Below are 22,250 nucleotides of genomic sequence, written 5' to 3'. Positions count from 1 at the left end.
CCATCAATCAGATATGGATAGGAAAGGATAGGAAAACAGCTCCTTTGACAATAGGCAGATAGCCCAAAGTTTGTCCAAGCGGCGTCCCGCTATGTTGGGTTCTCAGCGGCGTCCCGCTCAAATACTTTAATGTGTATTTCCAACACACAAACGTTATTGAAAACTTCGAACAGTCTTACTATTCGATGTACCAGATGCCCATGCAATGCTCTAGATGTTGGTCTTTCAATGTATTCGACCGTAGTCTTGCGAGTTGTGCGAATTACTTCCGTCTGAATTCCCCACGCCGGCGGCTTGTTTGCACGTGGACTTTGATATTTGTGCACGATCTTTACTTCATCAAGCCTTAAATCGCCTCTTGCGTTAGCAGACAGTATTTAACGGGCAATTCCTTATGTCAATATTCCATTGCACTTAGTAAGTGATCCTTTGGGGGGGGGGGGGGGGGGGTTTGAACCAGACACGTTTCGGGGTATTGGATAACCCCTTCCTCAGTGGTACCACTGAGGAAGGGGTTATTCAATACCCCGAAACGGGTTCGAATATTTCAATAACGTATGTGTGTTGGAAATACACATTAAAGTATTTCAGTGGGACGCCGCTGAGAACCCAACATAGCGGGACGCCGCTTGGACAATTTTTGGGCAATTAATTCACCACAAGTTATATTCAGTTCTAAGAGACACTTTTGTTCAATCAAAGTTATTCATATGGGACTGAGATTTTTGTCTTCCTATATTTAGTTTGGATCAAAGATTCGAATGTCATATATTCACACCCTTGAATGTTGCTAGTGAATGCAAACATTTATATAGGCAATACAACTAGCGATTTTTATCATATATCGAATATTTATTGATTTTATTGTTATGATTTTATTGTCACGATTTTATCATGATTGTGTATGGTTGATTTTTTATCGTGCCTAGCACCCATTATTATATGGTAGTACGTAACATTTAATAAACTCAATATTGGTCGCAATATCAGAGAGTGCCCAGTGCATTTGTTGTTTATATTGTAATTCTATTGAATAGATTGGGTGAATCTACTCTACTGAGAGCACCTCACTTGATCCTAGGTTTATCCAGTGCGTCCCATTATTTTATATTTATTTTATATTGACTTATTGATATTACTTTTAAACCTTTGCCCCTCTAATTTAAAACTATGTCCTCTTGTAGCAGTTTTTCTTCTTTTAAATATTCTCTCCCCTTTTACCTTGTTGATTCCCTTTATGTATTTAAAATAAGGTTCCGACACAATTCTGAAAGTGCAACCTGTTGACATTGTATACTAACAGGGTTATCCTCAGGATAGGTCATCAATATCAGATCATTGAGGGTCCAACTCCTGGTATCCCTGTCGATCAGCTGTTAGAAGACGTTCTGGGACTCACGGAGTGCTGCGGCCTCTTCAAAGGCCAGTGACATCACCGTACATCGGTCTTATGGCCTATTTGCAGCTCAGTCCCATTCAAGGCAATGGGGTTCCGCTGAGAAACCAAGCACAGCTGCTGTACAATGCATGGTGCTCTGCCGCAGCTTCCTATGACAGCTGATCAGCGGAGGTGCTGGGAGTCAGTAGCAAGTTTATATTCTGTCACCATGCTATTAAAGGGAACCTGTCACCTTGGACCAGCCCTAATAACTACAGTAATGCATGAGTAGTACACCCAAAACTGGGTTCACATCACTTACTTTAATCTCCACACTCTCTCCGCTTCTTCCGCCTTACAATGCATAGACAGGAGTGGTCCGGTAGTCCTCTCCATTCTGTTCACTATATATTGCATGCAGGCTGATGGAGCACAGCAGAGCTGGACCTGGACATACTCATAATTTCACCCAAGAAGCCCCGCTGGATCTTGCAGGGCAAAGGCTCTTTTATTAACTATAACACCCTTCCGCCCATGAGTGTGTTCGGTGATGTCGTCGGCTCAGATAGGTGGGCTTTAGAGCTGCCCTAGTCGTTTTACAGGCTAGGGCAGCGCTAAATCCCGCCCATAAGTGCTGGTGACGTCACCGTGCTCACTGCTGGGCAGAAGCCTCCGCCTGGCAGCCCTATGGAGAGCCAGGTTCATCACCGGAACTCCAGAAAATGCCTTTGCCCTGCGTGATTTAGCGCAGGGCAAAGGAGAGCATCGGAGCAAGAACTGCTCCGATGCTCAAGTTAGGGGGGCTGCCTGGGTGAAAATGGAGGTATGTCCGGGTTCAGAGCTGAACCCCTGTAAGTGAATTACAGGTGTGTATACATGTATACTATTCATGCACTACTGTAGTTAATAGGTCTGGCTCAAGGTGACAGAGTCCAGTTGTAGTAGGGAGATACCTGCAAGATTTAACAAGACAATGTTTGCTCTGATCTCCACCAACATGCTGATGGAGCAATTATCTATGTCCTACCAAAACAACCAGGAATCCCCTCTGAGAAGAATAGCAGCAGAAACCTGAGAAGTTTCTTACTTGCTGCCTACAAGCTCTTTCGGCGAGCACAATGTAAGCGCATCCACTGTTTCAAAACATTGGCATCCAAATAGCGGGAGCTCAAATCGCTGCAGGCGCTGAAGGAACAATTTCTGCCTTTACTCTATATACATTAGGATTTGAAGCCCTTTATATTGCAAATTGGAAATCGTAGTCAGGCTCCGAACTGTTATTCACTGTGAAACATGGAACATTAAAATGTAATACATTCCATGAAGTGGAAGCTTATAGTCAAAAGTGGAGAAACTTTATGTCCCTGATAAATTGTTCTGAAATACAAACACCAAAAATATAGTAGTTCCTGGATATTTCTTTGCACTTGTTTGAACTGGAGAGCATCATTTTATTGCTGAAAGTCAAAGTTACCGTATATTATTTTGCAGTCTATAGAGAAAGAAAACTTGAACTTTAAACCTTCTATGGGAAAGAGAGAAGTGATTTTAGTTGGCTAGGTGGATGGATTAATATCGCCATTTAAAGTCCAGCTGTTTTTGGTCACAGTTAATTTTTGTTTTTATTCATTTTTAGGGTATAAGTATTTACTTTAAGTGACAATATATTTCACAGTTCTGCACACAGAGGGCCAGATTTATTGATAGTGTTTAAGGAACAGTTCTAGTGCTACTAGAAGTAGGGTGCCCCCATAAAGAAAGGCAGCCAGAGAGTGCCTCCATAAACTACCTGCGAACATATGCCAATAAAATGAAAATAAAATAGTAACATCAACCATACCATCAGGAAGTAAAAGAAGATTGTCTGGTGCAGATGTAGCAACCTTATCTTGACACGTAACGAGTTAAATAACAAATACCATTGGATGTCAAGTTTAAGTTTTCTGCAACAGTTTTTAATGCATTAAAGGGGTATTCTGATTACATTAAGTTATCCACAGAATAGGGGATAACTATTAGATCAGTCAAAGCAGCTGGTCGGATCTTGTGATTGGTGGGGGTATCAGCGGTAGAACCTCATCGACCTAATAGTTATCCCCTATCCTGTGCATAAGGGATAACTTAATGTAATCGGAATAACCCTTTTAAAAGGCAAGTTAACGTCAACTTTGCTACATCTGTAACTGCCTCACATATTTTGTGGAACGTGTGCCATAATAAGTTAAGAATCTGAAGGAAGACTGACCTACATCTTCGCTCCTATGTGACATGTGACACACAGGATTTTGTTAAAGGGGTTGTCCTATAACAGACATTTATCACCACAGGCAAGATAGGTGAATAATGCCTGATGACTGGGGACCCCACCACTGGGACTCCCACAGATCACTAGAAGCGGGATACCAAGCTCACTTATTTCCATCTACAATGTAGCAATTCAAACTCACTGTGGTTTTGCAGTAAGAAGTAGCAGGGGACTCAAGACTCCTATTCTAGTGATTATTAGGGGTCCTACTTGGGGGTCCCCAGTGATCAGACATTATCTCCTACCCTGTGAATAGTTTAGAACTGTCCTTTGTGTGAAAACTCCTGTAATGCTACAAACTTTCTTTTACAATCTCCTTTTTGACACCAGTTGTATTGTCAAACGCGCCAGCAAATTCTTTGTGAAATGCGTTCACAGAATAATTCATTTAAAAATCAGTGCATCCATATCACATGTATACCATAGATATCTAGTACAATTGGAATGATTTCTAAGAACCGTAGGGTGAGGCACATCTTCTACTTTGGATTCCTGCAATTTATTGTTAATTGGAGGCTGTCACCTGTTATTATGATAGTTCCTAAAAGAAATCTTGTAGAAGTCCCAACGCTCCACAAATTTTCAGTTCAGATCAGCATCTAAAATGTCAGTAACTGGTTTATATATTCTGATTTCCAAACCCTATTAACATGATCTCATCTTACCTCCAATCAGCATGGTGCAGATGGAAAAGATCTTTTCAGCATCTGTGTTGGCTGACACATTCCCAAATCCTACACTAGTAAGGCTGCTGAGAGCAAAATATAAAGACGTGATATAAGAACTCCGGAGAGAAGGTCCACCAGCTATTTCCAAAATTGAGTGGTTTAGCCCATGACTACTATTGGAGTGTGCGCTACCATTGAAGGATGGATCAAATCTTGTCACTTGGTGATATGGCAGTCCAAGACGTTTAGAAAACTCATATAACCATCCTGAGGAAAGAAAAGAAAATAATTGAAATATTCAGTCAAATATCCAGATTGTCATGTACTAATTAAAAATAAATTCAAGTCATTTCTCAATCTAAATGGTTTATACACACTTCTTCACAGTATCGACCAGAGATTGTCCCATACACAAAGCCTACCAGCAAATACCCCTGATAAACAGAGCCAACCAACAAGTACCTCCATACACAGAGCCAATCAGCAAGTACCCCCGTACACAGTGCCAACCAGACAATGCCCCATACGCAGAGCCAACCAGTGAGTAAACCTGAAACACAGGGCAAACCAGAAAGTACCCCCATACCCAGAGCCAATGAGCAAGTACTCCCATACACATAGCTATCCAACAAGAACCCCCATATGCAGCCAACCAGCAAGTACCCCAATACACAGAGCAAACCAGCCAGTACCCCCATACACAGAGCCATCCAACAAGTACTCCCATACACAGAGCCAACCAGCAAGTACCCCCATACAAAAAGCCAACCAGCCAGTACCCCCATACACAGAGCCATCCAACAAGTACTCCCATACACAGAGCCAACCAGCAAGTACCCCCATACAAAAAGCCAACCAGCAAGTAACCCCATACACAGAGCCATCCAACAAGTACCCCCATACACACAGCCAACCAGCAAGTACCCCCATACAAAGAGCCAACCAGCAAGTAACCCCATACACAGAGCCAAACAGCAAGTGCCACCATACACAGAGCCAACCAGAAAGTACCCCCATACACAGAGCCGACCAGCATATGCCCCCATACACATAGCCAACGAGCAGGTACCCCCATACACAGAGGCAACCAGCAAGTAACCCCATACACAGATCCAACCTAGCAAGTACCCCCATACACAGAGGCAACCAGCAAGTGCCCCCATACACAGAGCCAACCAGAAAGTACCCCCATACGCAGAGCCAACCAGCAAGTGCTCTTATACACAGAGCCAACTAGCAAGTACCCCCATACACAGAGCCAAGCAGCAAGTGCCACCATACACAGACCCAACTACAATGTACCCCAATACACAGTGCAGCTCAGAGAGTGCCCCATACATAGAGCCAACCAGCAAGTACCCCCATATATGGAACCAACCTGTAATGCACAGTATTGACCAGAGAGTGTCCTATACACAGAGCCATCCAGCAAGTACCCCTATACACAGCGCTGACCAGAGAGTGTCCCATACATAGAGCCATCCAGCAAGTACCTGCATACACAGTGCTGACCAACAAGTACCCCCATACACAGACCCATTCTGCAAGTTCTGCAATACACAGTGCAGACCAGAGAGTGCCCCATAGACAGAGCCAACCACAGAGTACCCACTATACACAGAGCCAACCAGCAAGTACCCCCATACACGGAGCCAGCCAGCAAGTACCCCCATACACAGAGCAAACCAGCAAGTGCTCCCATACACAGAGCCAACCAGCAAGTGCCCCCTTGCACATAGCCAACCAGCAATCACCCTCATACATGGAGCCAACCAGAGAGTACCCCATATACTGAGACAACCAGAGAGTGCTCCATACACAGAGCCATCCAGTGAATGCTCCCATACACAGAGCCAATCAGCAAGTACTCTTATGCACAGTGCAACCAGAGAGGGCCCCCTACACAGAGACCACCAGAGAATGCCCCACATACACAGTGCCAACCAGAAAGTGCCCTATACACAGAGCCAACCAAAGGGTACCCTACATACACAGTGCCAACCAGAGAAGCCATAAACTTCCAGCACATACTATCATCTCTTCAATAAATTACTGAGATAATTACAAAGAAAACTTTCCAGTATATATGTGCACTGTATATGGAGGCAGATTGTCTTTCTTTTCTCTTCCCAATAGACTGCTATTATACAGATGATGCAATACATACTGCATGCTAGCTATTGTGCAATATAAAATTCTAAGAAAATTACAGTATACCATATAATAGAAATGAAATCTGCCATGATTAAGGAAGGCCACAAATACTGTACTTCATAAGGTTATTCGCAGTTTGTTGTAGTATTTTATGTCGGTGGCTAGACTATTATATTTGTATAACAAACACCACAGCACTTTACAGGCATCACTTCTGCTTTCATGTTACACAGATCTGTCATCTATCCGCATGATGTGACTATTGTACAATTTGAATCTTGGACCTTTTCAATGTGTAACAATGAATTGGAAAAGTTATGATAAAGTTGCATCACAATCCAACTACTTCATGTCTCTAAATCACTGATGCATCGAGGCATAGGCATTATAGTCAAGATGTCGGCTTTCTGGAACAGACTGGAATTCATGAAGAACACCATATTTATCAAGCATACCCCCAGACATATCTATGAAAGACTTGTAATGGTTGAAAATTGTTGTAGCTTTCCAATTTACCCCGTATGTGAATGATTCTAAAATTTTCTGACCCTTTTCAGAACAGTGTTGGTGAACTACTCAATGGAGGCAGTAGTTTAGTCTAAAACATATGCAAAGTTATGACAATTTTATTTTTTTAAATCATATAAAATATATTTTTTTTAATTGTTTTTTCATTGTATTATTTTCTAAAGGCTGCTGCTACCAAAGGGATTCACTTGCTGTGCTTTCCCATCCTCTTTGTTGAAAAGACAACAGCTTTATGAGCATGTCATTAATATATTAATACATATTCAATGCTGAAGTGCTCGACATGAGCAGAACATGCAGACAGTCATTTAAAATTTGTAATAACACGGCAGGAATCCATATCATCCATTTAATTACTAGAGATACGAGGAAAGCAGTCACAGTCGTTTATATTTAGATTACATGCATAGAGGTGGCATTTTGATTTATAGATTTTCCTAATTTCCTATAAAGGATAATGCACTTTTACTTTACTGCACATCTATCAATGCGATTTGATGCACTATGGAATGGGTTCTGTGATATTGCACTGAATGCCAATGCTTAAATGCTCAAATGGGATGGGTTAGATTAGCTAGAAAAAAAACGAATAGACAGAATGAAGAGTTGATAGATAGACGGATGTAGATAGATATATAGATAGACAGGCAGACAGACAGATAAATAGATATATACTGCAGATAGATACATAGATACATTGATGAAATGCTATGAATGAGTGTGTGAGAGATTAGTATTTAGTAATAAATAGCAGCAATGCTTACTTGTTACATGAAATTGGTTAGATGGATGCATGGATACATGGATAGATAGATAGATACTAGAGCAACAAATGAGGCATCAGTATATATCAGCTTAGAACCTACAGTACAGTCTGGAGGAATTGCACCAAGTTTGACAATCTCTTTGACTAGCACTGTTGTTTTTTTGTTTCTATAGATAGATAGATACAATATAGTTAGAAAGATGGACAGATAGATAGATAGATAAATGATACATAGATATGAGATAGGTAGACGATAGATACATATATAAGAGGTGACAGAGAAATATTAATAATTTATTAATTGAATGGATTTTGAGTCTAGATATTGCTGTTAGATATTTGTTATGGAGCCCCCTGGTGTTATTTTGATTCCCTCTCTGAACATTGACCTATTGTGTCCAGTGCTGGTGGTCACACATGCTCAGTAGCTCAATCCCACCAACTGGATGAAACGGCAGTGGAGTGACTCCTCCTGCAGCCCAAAAAAAAATTACAAAGCATGAATCGCTGGTTTTGATATAGACGGCTTTGGGGGGCTAAATCCCAGCTAAATAAGGACATGCTGGTGGTTTATTTGCCACAAATCTACTGACAGGTTACCAAGTTATTTTAATTTGGAAGTTTCATAATTATTTCCTAACAATTTCCAAATGATGCCAGACTATAATATCTCCAGATTTCTGAAATTGGTAAGAGGCTTAGAGCATCTGTTTCTGCAGTAGCTAGCTGAACACCCGTTGCAGGCTCCCTTGGTGAAATAATACACTTGATTTGCAATGATGCACACTCTTTACAACCTTCCTGGGCTTCCCTCCAACACCACGCTGAGAATCTCTGCACTTAATTAGACAGTGATCTTCTGCCCATAGAGCCCCATGAGGTTTAACTTTGAAGTCTATCTTTCCTCTCACTTTTCAAATGACAGGAATAGTTTACAGCCCCTCAGGATAGGTCATCAGTATCTGATCGGTGGGGGTCCGACATCCGTGACCCCCCACCAATTAGTTGTTTTAGAAGGCACTCCTTCTAAGCGCTACGGCCTTCTGGCAGTTTGTATAGCGGCTGTGCTTGGTGTCGTGCTCTGCCCTATTGAGGTGAATGGGGCTAAGCGCGTTACAAAGTACGACGCTGTGCTTGGTAAGCATGGAGAAGGCAGCACCACTCAAAGGACTGCCAATGCCTTCTCAAACAGCTGACCGGCAGGGGTCTTTGGTGTCAGACCCCAACTGATCAGATACTATTGAGTAGCAAAATCTCGGAAAACCCCTTTAATATTTTCTGATGGTAGTCAACACTGAGGTATGAATCCATTTGCTCCAGCTACCTTCAAGACGCAGAAGACTTGTGTTACATCTTCTATTATTGTCTCCTTTTTATTTCCATGTGCATGTCATTTTTATTTTGTCTTTTTTTTAATAATTTGCAGACACTGTACCATTTTGTATTAAAGCTTCAAAACTTTAATATTTAGTCCTTGTGTACTCTATAGCTTTTCAAAGAGTGGCACCTGAAAGTGGCACAAGATTTAGCACCCCCCCCCCCCCCCCGAATTCAAAAACATAAGTTTAGCAAAACTACGATTTAAACAATAGGTCATTTTCTGATGGATTGCTTTTAAAAATGGTCGTGACACAGCATGATTTGGTGGGAAAAGGTCTCCTGCGGCATGGTAGATTTTCTATAACATTGTGTACACCAGATACAGTACTAGCGTAAAGTACAGCTTAAATCGATTCTAGCTCATAGATTTATAATTAGAGATGAGCAAACTTTTCAAAAATTTGATTCTGCATCTTCGTCAAGAAGTTCGATTTGTTATTAATTACTTTGTCACAAATGGATTTTCATTGTATGGAGTGGGCGCCATGATGGGGAACAGCGATCGGGCTGCTCTCGTCATTTCACGCTGATTACAGCATCTGAGACTCACATTCAAGTGCTCAGGGGGTTCATCCAAGGTTAAAAAAATATATAAAATTATACTCACCTTATCAACTTGATCGCAGAGAGGCTGTCCGCTGCAGTCTTGGTTGAAGAAAACCCGTCAAAGCACCTGCAGCAAGCACTGCTGGCCGCATGCAGTGACGTCATCACTGATGACGTTACCACGTGCACCAAGTGTGATCACATGGTGAGGTCTTCACTCTCACCATAGGTGAGGTTTTCTTCAATCAAGACGGGAACGGGCGGCTTCTCCATGATCAAGTGGATGCTTTGGATGCTTATTTTTGCTCAACACTACTTACAATCTTTAAGATTCCTGAGCATACTTTCAACAAAGGTGCTCATGCAAGAAGAAGTCAAGTTGGGGATATGACGAATTAAAAAAGAAAATGACCTGAGAGATTGTGTAGTAGAATTATTTTGGTAGAGAGAGAAGCTAAGCGTAAGCAATTCTGGGACTTGTTATTTCTTATTGTTGTTAGTTGCATGAAGTAAATGAAAGCATGTTCTTGAAACAAACTGTAATATCAAAAGGGGTTAAAAACGGAATAGTTGTGTCTTTAGCACCGGTAGTTTTGGTGTAAACATTTGTCGACAATGTAAGCTGGGGATCCTTAGTTATGGCATCCCTTATACTCCACAGCCCAGTCTAGTGGTCATGTATGTTCTGCTGGTACAACAAAGGACCAGATTCTTAGGATCTGAATTATATAAACAAAAAGTGGATTGTGTCTTAGAAGGACTCACTTATTGCACAAGGATTTCCTGATGCTCATTGACCGTTGCTATCTACCCATACACTGCCAGTTTCTTTCCTGGATTTACATCTGTGGTCATAATTAGAGATGAGCTAATCGAATCCAACAAAGTGGAATTCAATCTGAATTTCAGGATAAATTTGATTCACCACAAAGCCGAATTTCCTTGTGCTTTGTGGTAGCAAATCGATTTAACCTGAAATAGTGTAAAAAGATCACACTTACCTCCTCCATTTGCTTGCAAAGGGCTAGCTGCGGCCATCTTGATTGAAGATCTCGGCCGTGCGTGACGTCATCTCGGGCCACGTGAGATTTCGCGCCTGATCTTCAAGCAAATGTTTTTTTTCAGTTATTTTTACTGTGTTTTTACTCTCAGATGCCACGATCATGTATGAATGCAGCATTTGAGGGGTACAGTGATGGAGGGCGGCGCTATAGATGCTGCCTGTCATTGCACATGCTACTTACAAAAAAAATGCTGTTTGTGACCAACTAGTTCGTCACAAAGCACATTTTTTTGTTAAATTCGGGGGAAAAAACTCACTGAAAAAAAGTGGCCTAAACGGGTGGAAATGCTCCAAACCCAGACACTGTAGCGTGTCTATAACCGGGGGAGACACCGTGACGTGGTGCATGAGGGGCTCCGATATGTTTCTGACTGGAAGATATTGGCAAAGTTCTCAGCTTTTAACATCGGCCTGAGGAATTAGCTAGTATTGTCAGTTGCGGATCATTTTGGTGCATTTTCTGCAGTGATTTGTGTATGTAGATATTTTTTCATCAGCACAATGCATCATTTTGTGTAAGATGTCCTTGTGGTGCATGCGGTCCGCCCCGGCATCCTTCACTGTGGAGCATTTTTTGCTGGGGATTGCCGTTATCTGCGGACCGCATGCGGAGGAATTGGCTAGTATTGTCAGTTGCGTGTCATTTTGGCGCATTTTTTGCAGTGATTTGTAAATTCGGGGAAGCAGCCAAATCGAATTTTCCTAAACTTTGCTTATTTCTAATCATAATGTATGTCAGTGATGCAACTGAAGTAAGCAAATCTGTGAAACTCAACATGCCAGCTGTATGCCAACAGATAAATCTCCTATTACAGACTTGAATTTCCCACTTTTGAACAAAATATGGATCATTTTTTCAGGCACCTTTGTCTTTTATGTGAGAAGTGACATATGTGGCTCCATAATAGTAAATGTGCCTGTAGTTTTAAAGGGAACCTGTCATCAACTTGATGCTGATCTCACTGAGGGCAGTACAAAGTAGTGACAGAAATGCTGATCTCAGCGGTGTGTCACTCATGAGCTAAAAGTAAGTGGTTGCTGAGAACCAGCATAATAATCATTGCAGCACAGGCCTGGAAAAGAGTCAAATCTACTTGAGAAGAGTCATGGTTCTTTCTAATCTCCTGCTTTCCCACCCGATCTGATGATTGGCAGTTCTCTCCTACAGAGAAAGGGAGAAAACTAGGTAGAAGCCTGTCAGTCATCAGCAGGTGGGCAGGAGAGCAGGAATTCATGAATAACCAGGACTCTTCTCAGGTGGCCAGGACTCTTTCCCAGGCCCAGTCTGCAATGATTGTGAGGTTGGTTTTCGGCAACCACTTACTTTTAACTTATAAATGACAGACCGCTGAAATCAACTCACCCGTCTCTACTTTATGCTGCTGTTAGTATGGGCAGCATAAAATTGACGACAGGTTCCCTTTAAAGTGTATCTAAACTTACAACTGAGCTTTTTTTTACTGTTTTTACAAACCGGATTCCAAAAAAGTTGGGACACTATACAAATCGTCAATAAATACTGAATGCAATGAGGTGGAGGTGCCAACTTCTAATATTTTATTCCGAATAGAACATAAATCACAGAACAAAAGTTTAAACTGAGAAAATGTACCATTTTAAGGGAAAAATATGTTGAATCAGAATTTCATGGTGTCAACAAATCCCCAAAAAGTTGGGACAAGGCCATTTTCACCACTGTGTGGCATCTCCCCTTCTTCTTACAACACTCAACAGACGTCTGGGGACCGAGGAGACCAGTTTCTCAAGTTTAGAAATAGGAATGCTCTCCCATTCTTGTCTAATACAGGCCTCTAACTGTTCAATCGTCTTGGGCCTTCTTTGTTGCACCTTCCTCTTTATGATGCGCCAAATGTTCTCTATAGGTGAAAGATCTGGACTGCAGACTGGCCATTTCAGTACCCGGATCCTTCTCCGACGCAGTCATGATGTTGTGATTGATGCAGAATGTGGTCTGGCATTATCTTGTTGAAAAATGCAGGGTCTTCCCTGAAAGAGATGACGTCTGGATGGGAGCATATGTTGTTCTAGAACCTGAATATATTTTTCTGCATTGATGGTGCCTTTCCAGACATGCAAGCTGCCCATGCCACACGCACTCATGCAACCCCATACCATCAGAGATGCAGGCTTCTGAACTGAGCGTTGATAACAACTTGGGTTGTCCTTGTCCTCTTTGGCCCGGATGACATGGCGTCCCAGATTTCCAAAAAGAACTTCGAATAGTGACTCATCTGACCACAGAACAGTCTTCCATTTTGCCACACTCCATTTTAAATGATCCCTGGCCCAGTGAAAACGCCTGAGCTTGTGGATCTTGCTTAGAAATGGCTTCTTCTTTGCACTGTGGAGTTTCAGCTGGCAACGGCGGATGGCACGGTGGATTGTGTTCACTGACAATGGTTTCTGGAAGTATTCCTGAGCCCATTCTGTGATTTCCTTTACAGTAGCATTCCTGTTTGTGGTGCAGTGTCGTTTAGGGCCCGGAGATCAGGGCATCCAGTATGGTTTTACGGCCTTGACCCTTACGCACAGAGATTGTTCCAGATTCTCTGAATCTTCAGATGATGTTATGCACAGTTGATGATGATAGATGCAAAGTCTTTGCAATTTTTCGCTGGGTAACACCTTTCTCATATTGCTCCACTATCTTTCTGCGCAACATTGTGGGAATTGGTGATCCTCTACCCCTCTTGGCTTCTGAGAGACACTGCCACTCTGAGAAGCTCTTTTTATACCCAATCATGTTGCCAATTGACCTAATTAGTGTTAATTGGTCTTCCAGCTCTTCGTTATGCTCAAATTTACTTTTTCCAGCCTCTTATTGCTACTTGTCCCAACTTTTTGGGGATTTGTTGACACCGTGAAATTTTGAATCAACGTATTTTTCCTTTAAAATGATACATTTACTCGGATTAAACGTTTGATCTGTCATCTACGTTCTATAACTTTTTTTTTTTATATAGTTTTCCTAACAAAATAGCCACCTGAAGTACAAACCGGATTCCCAAAAAGTTTGGACACTATACAAATTGTGAATAAAAACTGAATGAGATGATGTGGAGATGGCAAATGTCAATATTTTATTTGACATTTGCCATCTCCACATCATTGCATTCAGTTTTTATTCACAATTTGTATAGTGTCCAAACTTTTTGGGAATCCGGTTTGTACATCAGGTGGCTATTTTGTTAGGAAAACTATAAAAAGAAAAAAAAAAGTATATAACAAATATTCTTATCAGCGCATATACAATAGGTTTTAATACAGATTAGTTGTAAGTTTAGATACACGGAAGCAACAGTTCGCTCTTTTCTAGAATTATGGTTATGGCTTCCCAACCTTGGAATCATCATGTTACTGAAAGTAAAAAGAATGTAGAGTTCTCTACCAGCTGTAATAGACATTTACATGAAAACATCATTATCATTAAGAACATGCAGCTGGCCTTTAAAGCCCAACAATACACTAAACTATGCCAGTGCCAGATCCACCGCTGCGGACACCACTACCGGGCAGAGCCCAGCATCCAGCTAGTGACAATATGGAAATTCGAATGTTTGCATTCTGTTAGCCTCTGATGTGCCCTCCCCGAGAACCTTCAAAGATAACAGGCTCAGCTTTTTCAGCTGTTTGAAGCTGATTTTGGCGTAATTGCAAACACTGTGCAGCTGTGTGTGCGGCAGTGATAGCCGTTCTGCTATTAGGGAGCAGGATTATCTTAGTCATTAAAATATATCTCTGGCCTTTTTTCCTAGTCCTTTCTAATTTGTGACTTTGTTCTACTTTCTGAAGTCAATGCAAAACTGGGCCATAAAACTCGAACTGGTATTGACTTCATACTGGGCAGCAGGATATCTCTTAGGATGTTTTATCCAGACGTCATGCATCAGTGCCACAGCTGGGCTTTATGTGTTAAGAAAATACTGCATAAATATATTATGACTGTAATATAAGATATGTCGTGAGAAATCATTAAAGTAAAATAATTGGTTGCCCTTAGAACAGTATGATCAAAACCTACAGTGATTTGATTACCTGTGATAGTATACATTGCCTGCTGCAGGAACGTAAAGCTATTTGACTTATTATTGCCAGGGAGTTAGACTATCTCTGCCATTATAGTTGGTTTTTATGTGGATATATTACAAAGTGCAAAAAGTTCCAGCCATTTTGCCTCTGACAACAATTTTCACTTACTAATATTTGCTCTTTCAGATTCATTGAGTTTATGTCCCTCCATCATGCATGGTCAACTTTGTGCAAAGCCATTTGACCAGCCATGAAGTAACCGAGAAAACCTGTATGAGCCGCTAGAGAATTGCATTAGTCTATGGCCCCATCATACAGTGTACATTTTGGCTTCTTAATAGTTTGTATGGGTGGCAAGAAACAAAGATTAAAACAGACAAATCATCGGGCACTGTGGATGTCACTGTTATTGGAGCACTATAGATGTCACTGTTATGGGGCACTGTGGTTGTAACTGTTACAGGGGCAGTGTGGATGTCATTGTTATGGGGGCTGATGTGGATGTCACTGCTATGGGGACACTGTTTATGACTCTGTTATGAGGGCACTGTAGATATCACTGTTATGGTGGCACTGTGGATGTCACTGTTATAGGGGCATTGTGGATATCAATGCTATGGGGGCCGCTTTGGATGTCACTGTTATGGGTGCACTGTGGATGTCACTGTTATGGGGGGCACTGTAGATATCACTGTTATGGTGGCACTGTGGATGTCACTGTTATAGGGGCATTGTGGATATCAATGCTATGGGGGCCGCTTTGGAGGTCACTGTTATGGGTGCACTGTGGATGTTACTGTTATGGTGGCACTGTGGATGTCACTGTTATGGAGCACTGTAGATATCACTTTTATGGGGGCACTGTGGATGTCACTTTTATGGGGGCACTGTGGATGTCACTTTTATGGGGGCACTGTGGATGTCACTGTTATGGGGGCACTGTGGATGTCACTGTTATGGGGGCACTGTGGATGTCACTTTTATGGGAGCACTGTGGATGTGACTTTTATGGGAGCACTGTGGATGTCACTGTTATGGGGCACTGTGGATGTCACTGTTATGGGGGCACTGTGGATGTCACTGTTATGGGGGCACTGTGGATGTCACTTTTATGGGAGCACTGTGGATGTCACTGTTATGGAGCACTGTGGATGTCACTGCTATGGGGGCCCTGTGAGGTCATTGTTATATGGGCAATGTGGAGGTAACTTTTATGGGGGCTTGGTATGAGTTATAGGGCTCATACAAATTATCGCAATTGGCCCAGGAATCACGGCTTGCTGATTCAAGCTGTTTATGGCACCGTGGAGATGGTGAGGGAAGAGCCCGTGGACTGTCAATGATGGGATTTAGATACTGAGTGAGAACTAGACTAGCATGAATCATGTATGTGCAGCGTCCCACTAGCTTATGTGGGAACTGCAAAAGCTTTTTGTCGTCTTCTGTAATATCATGCTGCATTGTACTACCATGTGAAATCTCTTTTTACCAGGCTGTCAGGTGCACTACATCCATCCATCGCTAGATGGGGTAGCACCACAGTATATATAAGGCAGTTCAGGCCTAGCTAGGGAGTCCTCTCAGTTTAGGGTTGGGAGTCGTTGAAAGAAGATGGAGTGAGGAGCTAAGGGGGGAGGAGAGGTCCCCTCTCCTCTTAGCTTTCTCTCTGGGGCTCCACGGCCCAGAGGAACCAGCTTAAGTCACTTTAGTAACAAAGTGTGGGAAGACAGGCAGAGGAAGATCTACATTCTGCTATTCACTCTTCAGGGGTAACAAGTGAATTTCTGTTCAAGGTTATTATCGGATCAAGACAAAGGAAGGACAAGGCCATTATTATAGGCTCTAGGCACCTTTGTATCTAGGTGAAGGACTTATCAGCTTCCGGCAGCCTCACCGTTATTCTAAGGACAGAAAAGGGTTTTGTTGTATCACTTGTGTAGAAGATCAAGACTGGAACTACCTCAGCTAAGACTGAAGCAAGGCAAAGAGCTGTTTATCAGTGAGTGCATAACTAACTCCCCTAGCCTGACACATTACTACCAGCACAGCCTGTTACTGGGACTCATCACATCCAACTTGCATGTGTGTCAGAGACAGTTTTATTACTGGATGTAAACTGTTATCAAAAACCTGGTTATAGTAAAGTTTACAGTTGGATTTAAACCTGCCTCATTCTTCTAACTTCATACCACCACCACTCTTAACATTTTGCACCATCAAGGTGCTGGTGTCACGACAATACCTAAGTCAGGGGCCCAGCCGCACAAGCACTCAGCAACCATTCACCATCAAGGGCACCTCAATCACCACCTGGCAGGTGTCTCCTGTAACCGAGTGTGCCCCGGAGAATCCAGTGCTGTTCTCCCCTTCACTGCACTGCTGGCCCAGGGAGGCGACTGCTAAACCGTGAGTAACCGATGAACTGTATGTACATTCCGGCCCACTGTGAACCTCACGTGTTCTACCCCTGTGGACTGGCATGCTGCATCTGGCTGTAGTAACACGGCCAAAGGAATCTTAGTATGTGTAGCTCCTGCAGACTGAGCAGTGGGCATGGCCACCCTGTGACTCACCACTGCAGTGCAGCCAGGCTTTATAAAAAAAAAGTTAAGCATTCAACAAAACAGGAAACTAGGAAAGTAAAGATCTGCTAGGATAGTCTGATGCTCAGACAAGGGGAAAGAAAGCTCAGACATGAAAAACTGGTATTGGGGGTGTATCTATGCATGGTGAGGGGTGTTAGGAGCACAATATTTTTTTTTTATCATGACTTCTCTAAATCATTTGATATTGTGCCCACATAATAGGTTGGTACATAACATGAAAATGCTTGGACTGGGAGAAAGTGTGTATGTGTGGGTAAGTAATTCTACTTGCATTGTTAATTAAACGGGTCTGTTTTGATTTTGCACATCAGGATACATCCGTTCCGTTGCGGTTGTGTGAAATCAAAACAAAAAAAAATTGATCTGTCACTAAACACATTGAAAGTCAATGAGTGACAAATCTGTTTTTTTTTATGACTGGACACAAAACTGCAACTTGCAGACACTAAGCTGTGTAAAGTAATTAACACGAAAGAAGACAGTTTACTGCTACAGAGGGATCTGGATAGATTGGAGGTTTGGGCAGATAAGTGGCAGATGAGGTTTAACACTTACAGATGTAAGGTTATGCAGATGGGCAGGAATAATACAAGTCACCAGTAAATACTAAATGGTAAAAAGATAATGGGTTTCATCAAAAGGGGCATAGATTCCCGTGAGGAGAACATAGTCCTACCACTTTACAAATCACTAGTCGGACCACACATGGAATGGAATACTGTGCACAGTTCTGGGCTCCTGTAAACAAGGCAGACATAGCAGAGCTGGAGAGGGTTCAGAGGAAGGCAATTAAAGTAATAGCTGGTATGGATGGACTACAGTACCCTGAAAGATTATCAAAATTAGGGTTATTCACTTTAGAAAAAAGACGACTAAGGGGAGATCTAATAACTAGCGCACGGCGAATGCAGGAGAAGAGCGCGGTCCCAGCATCATGGCAAGATGTCCATCACAATGTAGAGAGGAGGGGTAAGGGGCGGGCTTATTGTGCCTTGTAGCAAGGAGGCCGCTGCCCCCTTGACTTCAAGCCTGACTTGGAGAAGGCGCCAACAGACATTAAAACTGCGATTTTAACAAATATGAGGAGACAGAATGAGGAAAGAAAATCATGATTAGCAACACAACAAAATGTGTTTTCCAGGTGACAGGTTCCCTTTAAAGAGTAATTTCAGAGGTTTTGATGTGTGGAAGTGTGGGTGGTAAGATCCCCTCAAATAGCTTTACCATAAGGCCAGAAGCAATCATATGAGTGCTCTGACCCCTTGGTACTATGATGGACTCATAGATTTCAGTCTACCCTAGGAAAGCCGAGCAAAGCCAATCACTCTCAAGCATTTCTGCCCTTGTTTCAGCTGTCAGTGGGAGCAATTTCTGATTAAAAATACAAATTGCACATTGTTTTACATACAATACAGCCATTTCTGTCCAGAAAATAATGCAAAATTGTTCTTCTGTAAATATATCTCTATGATGTCATTGAGTACCTGACTTCTATACATTATGAACTGCTCTGCTTAAAGGTATAGTGCTCATTGCTTGTGCTTATTGGTACCACTTACCACCAATCTCATGAGCTTCAATTTCCTTCTGGCCAATAAAGTACCATATACAGGCCATCCAATGAGCAAGCAATGCAAACATAGACATAAGAAGTGTCAATACAACTGCACTGTACTGGGAGTAACGATCCAACTTCTGCAGCAAGCGAAGAAGTCGGAGTAGACGCACTGTCTTCAGGAGATGAACTCCAAAATACTAAAATACAAAAATAAATGAAATTATATCAATGTAATAAATGCATGAAATAGCTATTTACAACCTATACATATTACACTGTCATACCAATTATTTGAGATCAATTAGAAGAAAATCTGTTTTATAAATATTTAGGTAAAATTGGAAAATGAAATATAGACTATTCAATCTGCTTAGTGAATGGAAATTGAAGTATTCGAGCAGAATATGAAACAACGGTCTACTGTTTTTCAAGAAACAGCACAACTTTTCTCAAAGACTATCTCTAGTATTGTACCTCATGCCCTTTTAGATGAAGTGGCTGAGCTCAGGTTTAGGTAGGTCCACCAGAGTAACAGAGGATCCTCCAGTGAGCCCAGACTCTGATACCATAGTACCAAATGTCCAGAAGAAAAAAAATTCATTTGGCTGCCTTTGGAGTCAACAACTTGCCACTAGGGTAGTTTTCTCTGGTGGACCCAAGGATCCCCAGTCCAACACTGGCTGAGTTACATCCCAGAAGTAGCCTGAGGACAAGAGCGGTGCTGTTTCTAGAAAAAATAAAGGAAGACCTTTTTATAATCCTGGACAACCCTTACCACCCCATCAATGGACTGATGATATGTCATTAGATGGTGAACTAACATTTTTCTCTCTTAGTTCAGTAGCTGGCTCATTCTGATAATAAATAACCTTCTACAAAAGAATAAGGAATCAGTACATTTTGAATTTGTTTAATAAGTTAGCAAAAATGAACATATCCACTTACCACATTAACACTAAATGCATAGAGCAGGTCAAAGGGAAGGGCAGCAATGAGGTCCACAAAGAACCATGTGGTTGCATAGTGCACACAAATAGAGCGAGGGTCATACACAACCTGACCAGATTTGCTGACATATGTTGTTCGGAAATTTAAAAGAATGTCTGCAAATAAAGAAAGAATCAGTGTGATGATCTACAGGCGTATATTGTTCAATAAATATCATTTTTGCATTCTAATGGCTTCATTTCACATCACAGTATCAAACTCAGATCAGACCTCTGCATTCTACAGGGATAGCTCATTCATTTCCTATTTTTGTCAAAATCTGAAGCTCTACCTCGCTCTGAAGCACGCATAGGCCAGCACTTTTTCGTATAGTGTGCAAGCACGACCACCATTGATGGATTTCAGGATGGTCTGTAACCATGGAAACGAACAGTGTATAATGTGATGGAAAAATGAATCCAGCCAGCAAAGGAAGCAATATGGACAATCACAATACATTAGTAAGTTCCTTGTATTAACTTTGTCTACATGATAAATGCCATTTGCTGAAGTGAGACAACCCATTTAAGGGCTTTTCCTGGTTCACAATATTGATGACCTATCCTTAGGATCAACCATCAATATGAGATCGGTGGAGGTCTGACTCTTTGGACCCCTGCAGATCAGCAGTCTGACAGGAGCATGGTGCTGTGGCCTCTTCATTGTTCACACACTGTATGCCGTCTGCTTAGTTTGAGCTGTGCAGGGTATTGCAGCTTTGTCCTATTCATGCCACAACCCCTTCAAACAGCTTATTGGTGGTGGTCCCATGAGCCTAACGCCTTAGGGTCAATAGGAATTGCTAGCGAATGTTACTAGGTAGGGGCATAACATGAATTTGACTCCTAATGTAATATTTGTAACAGGAAACCAAATCACATGTAATTTCTGCTTTCTCTTTTCGAACTGAAGGTCTTTTAGGACCCTTATAGGGGTTGTCCAGGTTCAGAGCTGAACCCGGACATATCCCTTTTTTCACTCAGACAGCCCCTCTTACATGGGAGAATTTTTAATGCTTTAAAGCTCTGGGCAAAGGCTATTTTTGGATATCCGGTGATGTCCTGGGCTCTCCAATGATATAACCGGGACTAATGGGCGGGCTTTAGTGCTGCCATAACTTGATGGCGCTAAAGCCCGCCCATCAGTGCTGTGACATCACCGACAGCACTGCTAGGTGGAAGCCTCTGTACCTAGCAGTGTTAAAAATATAAACAAAAAGCCCTTGCCCTGCGCGATACAGTGCAGGGCAAAGGAGAGCATCGGAGCATGAAATGTTCAGATTCTCATGTCATACGGGCTGCCTGGGTGAAAACAGGGGTAAGTCTGGGTCCAGCTCTGAACCCGGACAACCCTTTGAAGCCAAAAACAAAGGAGGCAACTTAACATCTATACCCTTTCAAGTAGGAGTCCAGATATCAAATATAAGAAAGTATAACGGAGACTTCTCTTTTTGAATTCACTCCAGGTTTTGGCTTCCAAAACTGCATCAGGAAACCTGACCATGTGGCTGTACCCTAAAAAAGAAAAACTCTGATACTATTGCCCTAACAGAACAATATACATAGTATACTAGTACTAGCATACTGATCAATATGTCCCTGTTATATACACCTGAAGACATTTCTAGATGACACTCCCTCAGTTTTCCTCCACAAGCATATCCTTATATTTTTCATACATATGTCATTACATATGTGACACTTTTTGGAACCCAAAGTCAGTTTCTTCCTCCCACTGCTTTCTAAAAATGTAATTCGCCCTAGTAAATAATTAACAAGATGATTGGAAATGAATTCCAGACTCTGTGAAAAATAACTAGAAAATCTTCAATACATTTGCCTCCCCAGGACACTGGTTCCACAGCTCACAGACACATCGTCTTTTGTGAATGAATGTCTACCCGCTCCTCAACCCGGCTCTTAAACTGACAAGCTACAAGGACATCTCAGCAGGGTTCCAGGATGCCAGTGGAACAGATATTTAACACATGATAATGGTGTTTGTTTTTACAAAATAGAGTGAAATGAGCAGGCCTGCACTTCTATCTATCATTAGGAAAGATGCCCGGGAACCGATAAACATACAAGGAATCAGTTGGATGTGATATAGTAAGATAGTTGTTGGAAGAATATGCAAAACCTGTAGATGTATTTTCAAGGACTGCCAAAAGCATGGTTTCCAGTATCAGCACCACCTATCATCCTACACAGTAAAACGAAAGACACCATGGCGGCAAAGTGTCCCTTCCATTGCAGTGTGAA

The 22,250-nt window shown here is 41.9% G+C and overlaps 1 protein-coding gene across 1 annotated transcript in view; it reads right to left on the bottom strand.

Moving 5' to 3' along the window:
• The window catches only part of LOC122945020 (potassium voltage-gated channel subfamily H member 8-like), a 687,640-nt gene that overhangs the window by 82,420 nt on the left and 582,970 nt on the right, over positions 1-22,250 (bottom strand). The window contains exons 7-9 of the mRNA XM_044303816.1: positions 19,948-20,105; positions 19,007-19,199; positions 4,349-4,618 (exon numbers count right to left, since the gene is read on the bottom strand). Coding sequence (XP_044159751.1) covers positions 4,349-4,618; positions 19,007-19,199; positions 19,948-20,105 — 621 coding nt within the window. The remainder of the gene's footprint in view (positions 1-4,348; positions 4,619-19,006; positions 19,200-19,947; positions 20,106-22,250) is intronic.

This window comes from Bufo gargarizans, chromosome 8 (genome assembly GCF_014858855.1).
Source record: "Bufo gargarizans isolate SCDJY-AF-19 chromosome 8, ASM1485885v1, whole genome shotgun sequence".
In the NCBI taxonomy this organism is placed as follows: Eukaryota; Metazoa; Chordata; class Amphibia; order Anura; family Bufonidae; genus Bufo; species Bufo gargarizans.
The sequence above is the reverse complement of the archived record's forward strand: the minus strand, read 5'-3'. Positions and strand labels throughout refer to the sequence as shown.